General features: G+C 38.9%; 1 protein-coding gene across 2 annotated transcripts in view; it reads left to right on the top strand.

The window, feature by feature from the left end:
• The window catches only part of CPNE3 (copine 3), a 68,550-nt gene extending 56,335 nt beyond the window's left edge, over positions 1 to 12,215 (top strand). For both annotated transcript variants that reach the window (XM_016185662.2, XM_007517350.3), the window contains exons 13-16: positions 229 to 280; positions 1,874 to 2,007; positions 5,594 to 5,830; positions 8,933 to 12,215. In XM_016185662.2, coding sequence (XP_016041148.1) covers positions 229 to 280; positions 1,874 to 2,007; positions 5,594 to 5,830; positions 8,933 to 9,043 — 534 coding nt within the window. In that variant the 3' untranslated portion in view covers positions 9,044 to 12,215. The remainder of the gene's footprint in view (positions 1 to 228; positions 281 to 1,873; positions 2,008 to 5,593; positions 5,831 to 8,932) is intronic.
• The last annotated feature ends 417 nt before the right edge of the window (positions 12,216 to 12,632 follow it).

The raw sequence follows: 12,632 nt of genomic DNA, 5'->3' as shown, positions 1-12,632 counted from the left end.
AAAAGATTTGCATGGAGTAAATGTTTGTAGCTGAAATAAGTATAGATGGGCTGAGAACAAAGACTGGTTTGGCAACTTGGGCAAAACAACAACAACAACAACAAAAAACACTTCACTGAAGGACTGACTACCTTGGGACAAGTCACAGCAAGTAGGAAGAATTCTTATCTTGAAAGATTTGCCTCAGAGAAACAGCAAAATAACCTCATCAGCTTTCCTTTTTGACAGGTTTCACATGAATTTCCAATGAATTTTAATCCATCTAATCCCTACTGTAATGGTGAGTTAAAAAGTAAACATGAACATTTTAAACTGAAAGCCTTACTATTCTTACTTGCTCCTCTTCCCCTGGTGTTTTGCTATTCAGATTTCTTCGGTAGGTTCCTTTTTGTGATATTAAAGTGTATGTATGTGGTAAAAGAATTGCCCCAAGTTCACTGTTGGAGTCCTAACAATAATCCTATTATAAGTCACAGTGACACGGAAGTTCTTTTTCTTTAAGGGACTGTATAATACAAGACTTCTCAACATTTGAATTAGATTAATATAAGCAATCATTATTTTCAAATTAATTTGATTTTAAGACTTTAAGATGAATAATACTGCATAAATGTATTTTAAGCTTTCCTCAGTTTACTGTCAATACTACTAATGTAAAACATTAACCCCCCCCCCCAGTAAAGTGGGGGGATTACAGAAATGGGGGGTGATACACCTGGATGAATACACATGTTAGAATGCACAAGGACTCTGGTTCAAGCCTCTGGTCCCCACCTGTAGGACGATAGCTTTCAGTAGTGTGGTACTGCTGCACGTATCTTTGTCTCTCAGTCCTTTTTTTTTTTTTTTTTAATATTTTATTTATTTAAGTGAGAGACCAAAGCACTGCTTAACTCTGGTTAATGGTGGTGCTGGAGATTGAACCTGGGACCTTTGGAGCCTCAGGCCTAGAAGTCTCTTTGCATAACCAAGAGGGTCTTCCCAACCTTCTTGCCTCTGTTTCCCCTTTCCCTCTCAATTTATTTCTTTCTCTACCCAAAATAAATAAATAAATAAATAATCTTTTCGTGATTATGGAGGTGACTCAGTGGTAGAGCACAGAACTTGTATGTGTCATGAAGCCTCAGGTTCAAGTCCCAGTGTTGCTCATGCTGAAGTTCTGGTCTTATCTGTATGACTCTCACTAAACAAACAGCTCTTAAAAAGGAAGAAGAAGAAACAAACAAACAAACAAAATCTTTTGAGGGAGATCTTCTTGATTTCAGCAAATATTATGGGGAATTGCTAAAGAATTTCTGGTATTTTTTTTCACTTTACTTTTGTGAGGTGGGGGGTGGGGTTAATGGCTTTGAATTCTGACACTGATTATTAGGGCCAGATTCAATAGGTGCATATGTAAGTTAAAACTGTGTCAGCAATGGTTTTACTGGAAATATCATTCAACTTTTGCCGGTTTGTGCTATTGTAGTAAATAATCTTGACTAGTATTATATTATGTAATAAAATGTTATTTATATACATAAGTATAAAATAATATTTTTCACCATATTGGTTAACTTAAGTATATACACATGTACCAGAGTTAAGCAGTGCTTTGGTCTCTCACTTAAATAAAATATTTAAAAAAAATAGTAAAAAGGACTGAGAGACAAAGATACGTGCAGCAGTACCACACTACTCTCAAAGCTTTTGTCCTACAGGTGGGGACCAGAGGCTTGAACCAGAGTCCTTGTGCATTCTAACATGTGTATTCATCCAGGTGTACCAACCCCCATTTCTAAATATATATGCATGTACATATGTACATATGTGTATATGTTTAAGTTAACCAATATAGTTTATAAAGTAATAATTTTTTTTTTTTTTGGTCTAGGAATACAGGGTATTATAGAGGCATATCGTGCCTGTCTTCCTCAGATAAAACTCTATGGACCAACTAATTTCTCTCCAATCATAAATCATGTGGCTAGGTTTGCTGCTGCAGCCACACAACAACAAACAGCTTCTGTAAGTGCTCTATTGCGAAGAGACCAGAAGAAAGTAGATAACGGATTGTTCCTGTTGTCATTTTTCTTTTCCTCCAGGGTTATTGCTGTGCTCGGTGCCTGCACCATGAATCCACCGCTCCTGGAGGCCATTTTTCCCCCCCTCTGTTGCCCTTGTAGCCTCGTTGTGGTTATTATTATTGCCATTGTTGATGTTGTTCGTTGTTGGATAGGGCAGAGAGAAATGGAGAGAGGAGGGGAAGACAGAGAGGAGGAGAGAAAGATAGACACCTGCAGACCTGCTTCACCGCCTGTGAAGCGACTCCCCTGCAGGTGGGGAGCGGGGGGCTCGAACCAGGATCCTTATGCCGGTCCCTGCGCTTTGCGCCACATGCGCTTAACCCACTACGCCACCGTCCGACCACCCCCCCCCCCCCAGTTGCCATTTTGACATAGCCATCCTTGGTATTAAAGTAGTATCTGCTGTCATTATATTAGTGATCATTAAAAACAAGATACAGCCGAATAACCATTACATGTATACTTAGAAATTTTCTTAAGGTCTACTTTTATTTATTTATTTATTTGACTCCCGAGTTATCGCAGGGGCTTACCATGAATCCACTGCTCCTGGAGGCCTTTTTTTTTTCTTTTCTTTTTAATCATTTTTGTTACCTTTGTTGTTATTATTGTTGTTGCTGTTGGATAGGACAAAGAGAAATTGAGAGAGAGGGAAGACAGAGAGGGGGAGAGAAAGAGAAAGACACCTGCATATCTACTTGTGAAGTGACCTCCCTGCAGGTGGGGAGCCAGGGTACCAACCGGGATCCTTACACCTGTGGGTGTGCTTTGCGCCATGTGCGCTTAACCCGCTGCACTCCCATCCGCTCCCCCACCTTTTTTTAAAGAGAAGGCTATTATTCACCTTTTTTTCCCCCCTGATTCACCGCCTGTGAAGCGACTCCGCTGCAGGTGGGGAGCCAGGGGCTCGAACCGGGATCCCCTTAACGCCGGTCCTTGTGCTTTGCGCCACCTGGCTTAACCCGCTGTGATACAGCCCGACTTCCTATTATTTATCTTTTAAAGTGACCTAAAAGAAACCATCAGGAGTCTTACCATTTCAGTTGCTGTTACAAAATTCTTGTACTGAAAGATTTGAATTAGAGAACTTTTTTTTTTAATTGCCACCAGAATTATTGCTTAGGCTTGGTGCTGGCACTGCAAATCCACAGCTCCTGGCAGCCATTTCCCCCCATTTTTTTTCTATCTTATTTATTTTTTTTAAAGCTGACCTTTTAAAAAATTTATTATCTTTATTTATTGGATAGACACAGCCAGAAATTGAGAGGAGAAGGGGAGATAGAGAGGGAGAGAGAGAGACAGAGATACCTGCAATACTGCTTCACCACTCAGAAAGCTTTTCCCCTGCAGGTGGGCTGAAACCCTGGTCCTTGCACATTGTAGCATATGTGCTCAAGGAGATGCGCCACCACCCGGCCCCTAATTAAACAACTTTTACCTACTGGATCTTGGCTATCAAATCGTTCTTAGCTTTAGTGTACTCAAAAGTAAGGCAGGGAATTTCCTCTTTAGCTACAACTTGGATGGAACTTGAAGGAATCATGTTAAGTGAAATAAATCAGAAGAGAAATGATTAATACTGGACAGTGTATGATCTCACTCATGGGTGGGACTTTAACAAAAACTGGAGGATACAGAATAGGTAGGTGTGCTGATACCTAGCTATCACAGGGAGATGTGAAATAGTACATCTGTGATAGCTACAGTGTTTTAAACTGATATTCCCCATAAAGTGACCTATTAAAAAAGGAAGGCAGAGGAACTACTTCATACGGTTGTTAAAAAGTCATTTTTTTTTCAAAAAAATATTTATTTTATTTTTGAGAGAGAGATACAGAGAGAAACACCAAAGCACTACTCAGCTCTGGCTTATGGTAGTGCAGGGGATTGAACCTGGGGCTTCAGAGCCTTAGGCATGAGAGTCTCTTTGCATAACTATTATGTTGTCTATCCGTGCCCATTAAAAATTCTTTAATTAGAGATGACAGACAGCATTGGAAGATTCCCTCTTTCATAAACCATGCATGTTTTTATAAAAAAGTATATTTTAGTTTGGTACACAGTTCTACTTTCTTTTTTTTTTTTTTTCTTTTTTCCCTCCAGGGTTATTGCTGGGCTCGGTGCCTGCACCATGAATCCACCGCTCCTGGAGGCCATTTTTCCCCCTTTTTGTTGCCCTAGTTGTTGCAGCCTCGTTTCGGTTATTATTGCCATTGTTGACGTTGCTTTGTTGTTGGATAGGACAGAAAGAAATGGAGAGAGGAGGGGAAGACAGAGAGAGAGGGGAGAGAAAGATAGACACCTGCAGACCTGCTTCACCGCCCGTGAAGCGACTCCCCTGCAGGTGGGGAGCCGGGGGCTCGAACCGGTCCCTGCGCTTTGCGCCATGTGCGCTTAACCCGCTGCGCCACCGCCCGACTCCCACAGTTCTACTTTCATATTTAATTTCCCCTTTCCACCCAGGTCTTTGGCCTGCATAAGGTTGACACTTTTTTTTAAAATATTTATTTATTTATTTCCTTTTAGTCGCCCTTTTTTTTTATTGTTGTTGTAGTTATTATTGTTGATGTCATCATTGTTGGATAGGACAGAGAGAAATGGAGAGAGGAGGGGAAGACAGAGAGGGGGAGAGAAAGATAGACACCAGCAGAACTATTTCACTGCCTGTGAAGTGACTCCTTTGGAGGTGGGGAGCAGGGACTCGAACTGGGATCCTTATGCCAGTCCTTGTGCTTTCTGCCACGTGTGCTTAACCCGCTGCGCTACCGCCCAACTCCCTTTTTTTTTTTTTCTTTTAATTAGATAGAGGATGAGGGAGAGACAGATAAAGGGGAAGAGAGAGACAGAAAAGGAGAAACCCCATAGTACTGCCCCACCCCTGGTGAAGCTTCCCTGTGCAGGTGCTTCCATGTAATGGCCAGAGATCTGAACCCAGATGCCCATGCAGTATATTTAATGCCATGTATATTTAATGCCATGCAGTATATTTAATGCCATGCAGTATATTTAAATGGTTTGGATGGTAGCACATCCAGTTGAGTGCTCTTATAACAATGAGGAAGGACTCAGATTCAAGCCCCCAGACCCCCACCTGCAGGGGAAGTGAAACAATGCTGCAGGTATCTCCCTCCATTTCTGTTTCCCCTTTCCCTCTCAATTTTTGTCTATACCCAGTAAATATATTACTATTTTAAAAACCAAAGTATTTATTTCTAATAAGGGAATTGAAAGCTTTATCTTTGATATTTAGATGCCCTGCTTCCATGTGTTAATGCCAGTCTTCCCCTCTCCCTTTTTTGTGATCTGTTGCACTTTTAGTGAACCTGTGCTTTTTGTATCAGTAAATGTCCTTGTCATCAGAGAATCTTAGAATATTTCATAAAGATGGTATCCTGGGTAGAGATTGGCAAGGCAAATGAGCAAGAAAGAGACTAAATGAGTCATTAAACTAGGGATGTCATTAATCATTGCTTTTATTGTTTGGGAGGTTGACCAGCTCAGTGGAAGTAATTTTCTTTTTTTGGCAGCAATATTTTGTCCTCTTAATCATTACTGATGGTGTGATCACAGACCTTGATGAGACCAGACAAGCTATAGTTAATGCTGCCAAGCTACCTATGTCCATCATCATTGTCGGTGTTGGCGGTGCTGACTTCAGTGCCATGGAGTTTCTGGATGGTGATAATGGAAGTCTTCGCTCTCCAACAGGCGAGGTAGCCATCAGAGATATCGTCCAGTTTGTTCCTTTCAGGCAGTTCCAGAATGTGAGTATAACTCTCCCCTCTTCTTTATGCACACTAAGGTGTTTAAATACAGACCTTTGCCCGTCCACAACTATGTTGTTGAACAGGTGTCCAGGATTAGAGGACATGCGAATTTTCCATTGGAAGAGTGCTGCTTAGACTTGGCAGTTTTGCTTCAGGTTGTGTATTTGGATGCCTCTTATAGTCTATATGATAAATTGTTTCAAAATGGTGTTTTGAATGTTTCCAAATAGATTTTATCTTCTCCAGTGTAACAACAGGAAAACTCTATACAGCTCTGTGATGGATTTACCAACTGGAAGCTGTTTGATGAAAATCTCTCAGGAGATTGTTTTATCCAGTTTACTATAGTGGTAATAACATCTTATAAAACTGTAGTACAAAATCACACCCAGGATATTGACACTGACACAGTCATAGTCCACCCGGACAAGAATTCTTCATACTGCCTCCATCTTCCCCTTACTCCCTGGCAATTACTTATCTGTTCTCTCTTTCTATAGTTATTTTCATTTCAAGAATGTTATGTCAATAGAATCTTAGAATATTTAACCTTTTTGATTGAGTTGTTTTTTCTTTTTAATTTTTTAACCAGAGCACTGTTCAGCTCTGGTTTATGGTTGTGCAGGGGATTGAACCTGGGACTTTGGAGCCTCAGGCATGAGAGTCTGTTTGCATAACCATTATGCTATCTACCCTCCACTGGATTTACTTCTAATTCACTCAACATCATTATCTGAGAGTCACTTAAGTTGCTGCATGAATTCTTTTTTAATTGTTAGAAAGTATGCCGTCAGGGGCCGGGCAGTAGCACAGCAGGTTAAGTGCACATGGTACAAAAACACAAGGACCGCCATAAGGATCCTGGTTCAAGCCCCTGGCTCCCCCCTGCAGGGGGGGGTCACTTCACAAGCAGTGAAGTAGGTCTGCAGATGTCTATCTTTCTCTCCCCCCTCTGTCTTCCCCTCCTCTCTTGATTTCTCAACAGCAATAACAACAACAGTAATAATAACAAAAGGGAAAAAATAGCTTCCAGGAGCAGTGGATTCATAGTGCAGGCTCCAAGCTCCAGCAATAACCCTAGACACACACACACACACACACACACACACACACACACACACACACAGTATGCCATCAGATGGGTATATCAGTTGTGTTTAACCACTCACCAGTTGAAGAATATCTTCATTTGCTTCCATTTTTTTCTTTATTGCATGTAAAAGTGCTACAAATATATTTAAAAATTTTATATTATCTTTATTTATTGGATAGAGACAGCCAGAAACTGAGAAGGGAAGGAATGATAGAGACACCTGCCACACTGCTTCACCACTTGTAAAGCTTTCCCCTTGCAGGTGGGGACGGGGGGGCTCAAACCGAGGTCCTTGCACATTGCAACATGTGCGTTCAACCAGGTGTGACACCACCTAGCTCCACTATAAATGTTTTTCTACAGGTTTTTGTGTGGATGTAACCCCCCCCCCCCAGGATAAATACTCAGGAAGTACAGTTGCTTATTCCTATTGCTGCATGTAAAATTATTAAAGCAACTGCTGAGCATTTCTAGAGTGGTTATGCCATGTTACATTTCCACCAACAATATATGTTTGGGGGGAGAATGTGTGATTAAAAACTGATGGAGTGAGGTGTGGGTGTGTCTACTTGTAGGAGATAATTTACCCAGTAGAATTTGTCACTTACCATAGATGAGAATTGGGCTTCAAGTCCCTGGCCAACACGTGGAAGTACCACACAAAAGGGAGGCCTCAGGATAGCAGAGTAGGCCTGGGTATGTCACCGCCCCTCTCTGCCTCTCTCTCCCTCTCTCCCTCTCTATCTCTATGTGGAATAAAAGGGGAGAAGAGACTACTGTGAGTAGGATCATGTAGAGTACAAAAACTAACACAAACCAGAAACCAAATGGGCATTGTCAGGACTTTTTACGGTGATGAGGCAATTCTGTATCTTGACTGCAGTGGTGGCGACACAGATCTATACAGAACACAAAGATACAACATACACAAATGAGTATGTATAAAATTGGTGAACTCTGAATAAGTTTTGTAAACTGTACTAATGCCAGTTTCCTGGCCTTGATATTGTGCTATTAGTATTTGTTACTTTGGGACTGTTATTATTATTTTGCCTCCAGGATTATTGTTGGGGCTCGGTGCCTGCACCATAAATTCACTGCTCCTGGAGGCCATTTTTTCCCTTCTGTTACCCTGGTTGTTCTTTTTTTTTTTTTTTTTTATGGTTCTTGTGATTATTATTATCATTGCTATTGATGTTGTTGTTGGATAAGACAGAGAGAAATGGAGAGAGAAGGGGAAGAGAACGACAGATACCTACAGACCTGTTTCACCACCTGTGAAGCGACTCCCCTGCAGGTGGAGAGCCGGGGGCTTGAACTGGGATCCTTAAGGCAGTCCTTGCACTTTGCGCCACGTGCGTTTAATCCGCTGTGCTACTGCCCGACCCCTATTATTATTATTTTTTAAAGATTTTATTTATTAAGGAGAAAGATAGGAGGAGAGAGAGAAAGAACCAGACATCACTCTGGTACATGTACTGCTGGGGATTGAATTCAGGGCTTCATGCTTAAGAGTCTAGTGCCTTAGCCACAGCGCCACCTCCCGGACCACAGGGACATATATTATTATTATTATTATTATTATTATTATTATTATTATCTCGGGAAGAAACTGTGGAAGGTATTTGGTATTTCTTTATATTATGTTTGTGAATTTCTATAAGTCTGTAATTCATTCAGAAGAAGAAGTTAAAAGAAAAATTAATACCAAATGTGCATACTTAAAAGTTAAAAGTACAACAGTAACATGCCAAATGGCAAAATGCTAGCACCAAAACAGCATAATAATGCTGGAGGACAAAGAAAATAATTATTAGTAATACTGTTTGCTTAACTTATTCTGTATTTCATGGACTAGTCCTAATTAATATAAGACAGTAGACCAGAAATTGGGCACTATTTCTTTTTACTGACTGGTAAGGTATTTCCTGTCTCAAATGAAGATGCTAATAAATTTTGGTTATTTTGGTTACTAATTAAGTTACTTTTATTTTGTTCTTCACAAGTCTCCAAAAGAAGCACTTGCTCAGTGTGTCTTGGCGGAGATTCCCCAGCAGGTGGTGGGCTACTTCAACACATACAAACTCCTTCCTCCCAAGAATCCATTGACGAAATGAAAGGATTGGTGGCCGCCTGGAGTAGAATTCTTTTGTGTCATGTGGAGAAGTGAATTCAGCTCTCACCCTAAATCATGAGCCTGTCATTTTATGTACTTCACCCCCAACATATATGATGTAAATTTATTTCTCTAGTGAGTCATATCTATTTAAAGAATTCTTTTTATAACTTGTTTGTTGAGGAAAGTACTAAATTCGTCTTTGCCTGATCAGTTCAGTGATTACTAGTGTTTTATAGTAGTTACAGTGAGGCTGTTTTGAATTTGAAGGTAGTGTAAGAATAGCTGTGTGTGTGTGTGTGTGTGTGCGCGCGCACATGTGTTTTTTTCTTTTTTGGTGTGGCTGTTTATTTTCATATGATGAAGTTTCTGTTTTTGAATGTTTCTTAACATAGAGAATGAAATTTGTTAGACTGATGTGATTCTTAACTTTCTGTACTATATTTACTATAGGGAGTGTAAATTTTACAAGCCATGCCTACACCTGACGATAAGAGCTTCTTAAATTACATAATACTGAATGTGTTTCTATAACTGTATTCAGTGCTTTCTCAATGGAACAAAAGTACCTTCACTTGCCCCTGAGTTTTGTTACAGTTTACGAAACAGCATATATTTGCATAGGACTTCAGAAAAAGTAATGAATGAAGAGGGAAGGCACATATTCAATTCTTTAAATGTACGGTTGTCTCCACCTGATTGATGAAGCAGGTCTGCAGGTACCTATCTTTCTCCCCTCCAGCCCTATCCTCTCTCTTTCCCTCTGTCCTCTCAATTTCTCTTTGTCCTATCTAGTAAAAATAGAAAGAAAAAAAAAGAAAGAAGGAAAAGGAAAAAAAAATCATGGATTACCACTAGAAGTGGTGGATTCTTAGTGCTGGCATCAAGCCTTAGCAATAACCCTGATGGCCAAAAAAAAAGTACAGTCTATAAGTAAAAGGAATGTCATGTCATTAAATTATTTTATTTGTCTTTCTAGATATTTTCTCTTTTTACTGTGGAATAAATACTATAATCATGGTCAATTTCAAATCTTTACATTGACTGTGTGTGACACTCAGGACTCAGGATCTGCATGGATGATAGGCTGTCCAAGAGTCAGCATTATTAGATTTTTTTAAATTAACATTTGTTAAAATGGCTAGGAATGCATTGTTTATGAAAGCCATGAAGACCAAAATACAGAAGATAAAATTCAAGATTCTGTTTTCTTCTCAATAATGAAAGATTTTAATTATTTAAAAAGACTGCTTTTATACTTCTCTTACTCAGGTCCAATCTACTGATTTGTACAAATTCATTTGAATATGTTCTCCTTTTTCTTAAAAAAAAAAAAAGTTTAAGTCTGATTTCTGTATTTCTGAGACTATTATCTATTGATGAAAGTTGTATTTTGACAGTGTACCATTTCCTAACCTACATAGTTCTGTATTAAATAAATATTACCTGTTGTAAAGATCCTTATTCCTAGGTCCTAAAGATAGCTCATCTGGGTAGGTACTTCCTTTGCCATCCACACAGAGTTGGAACAGGACCTCCACTGCACTTGGAAAAGCTTTAGTGTTACGGTGTAATTTTTTTTTTCTCTCTTTACTCTTCTATCTCTGTCTCTTTCTGTCTGTCTGAAAAAGTTAGCTTGGAGTAGTGAAGCCATGGCAATGATAAAAAAAAAAAAATTCTCTCTGCTGAATTCATTAGTATAAAATGGACATGCTTTTTTTTTTTTTTTTTAAGAGCAGAATCTTTTTCTGTAACTGTACCCTAACATATTATCTAGCAAGCATGGCAGAATACATTTATTAAGGAACAGTGTGCCAAGGGCTATGCATATTCACATATGGACCAGTCTTCTTAAACAACATTTAAAATTGCTTGCTTGTCACATATCATTAAGTGTATATATCCAGTGCCATGTTGATATGCTTTTCAATCTTACTGAAATTTGTGCCACACTCCATGTCTCTTACTCTCTGAAATGAAATGTCTGAAGGAAGTGAATTCTTAGCCAGGAATAGCTTTGGCTTCTCAGAAACAATGCATTGCAGAGAGCAGGATGAGAGACCTACCTGCTATCGTCACCTCACCCAGGCAAGCAATCTGACTTAGTCAGCTGATCTCTAAATATTAACCGGAAGGCACTAACCTAGTATTCTATTACTCCACGTATGTCTTATGAGTTGATGTGTCATTTTGACATCAATCAGGAGAGAGAAAAACAGACCATTTCCCATGACCAAATTTCAATTTCTCCTTTATTTGCTTGGGAACAGCAGTAATGTGCTGCTGTGATTTTCAGAATCTTCTTTTATAATAAATGCACGAAATCTTTTTTAAAATTCCTAAACACATATTTTCAATGTACGGTAAGGTAGGCAGAAATGGAGCTTTTCTGTTTGAAGTTAGGGGAAGGTCAAGAACCCCACTCATAGTCTTCTTACTTTCCTTAACCAACCATTCTAACACCTAGTTGCTTGCTCAGAAACTTGGAAGCCACTGTTCATGAGCATTGATTCCCCCCCCCCCATTGGTCAGATAGCAGTATTGACATCACTGTTGATTTCACCTTCCTTCTTATTTTTTCTTCAGTGCCAAGACCTTGAGTCTATTTCACCAATCCTGGTCCATCTCCTCCCCACCCCTTCAGAGACAGAAACAAGAGTGGGAGAGATACCACAATATAATCAGAGCTTCTGGTACTGTGGTACTCACAGATGGTGCTGGGACTAGAAATAAAGTCAAATACTTGGTAAAGCATGAACCCTACTGGGTGAGCTATCCTGTGGCCCCTGGTGTTCATGACTTCACATTCTTGTTTTTACTAGAATTGTTTCCTTAAAAGAATTGTTTTCCATTCTTGAGCAGGTTTATCAGTAGATAACTATGATACATTAAGAGTTGTGAATCTAGCAAATTAGGCTACTTGTATCCGTTTGCACTTTTGAATAATAACGTGTACAATTTCTAGATTATTGTTTTATAAAACTCTTAGAATTTTAACACTTTGCCTCATGACATTGATTTAATATTGTTTTATAGTAATACAGCTGTTTCCTGTTGTACCACCATTCATTCAAGTGCTAAAGTTCTTAAAATTAATTTGAAGAAGAAAATAATCAAGTTAACTTTCATGTTGTATGTAATCAGACATAATAAAAATATATGTTGGACTGACAGTGCCCTGAATATAGTATTTCTCACATCTGACTTGAAAAAAATTATATGCCAACTGGTATGATCTTATTACCTTCTAGTTATAATTGAACTTTTGAGATCATGAAAATTTAAGGTCAGATTAGAAATTTATAACTGTTCTCTTTGGTAGTCCCTGAGGGAAGCTTTCTGGAGTAAATTCAGGACCTTATTACTGTCAGTGTTATATTTTGACATATTGGGTTGTTGGAACAGTCATAATGTATTTTTCTATGCAAAAATGCATCATGACTTTTTCAATAACATAGTATTTCCCTTTTGCAAATTTTGTGGAACACAGTTTTTACTAAAGTCTCTCCTGATTTCTTTTATATATTCAATTAAAATCACACTTGATAGTAAGTGTATACTTTATTATATTAATATATTAATTGATGTTA

This window comes from Erinaceus europaeus, chromosome 1, assembly GCF_950295315.1.
Source record: "Erinaceus europaeus chromosome 1, mEriEur2.1, whole genome shotgun sequence".
NCBI classification, from domain to species: Eukaryota; Metazoa; Chordata; class Mammalia; order Eulipotyphla; family Erinaceidae; genus Erinaceus; species Erinaceus europaeus.
This window is presented reverse-complemented; position numbering and strand designations above follow the sequence as displayed.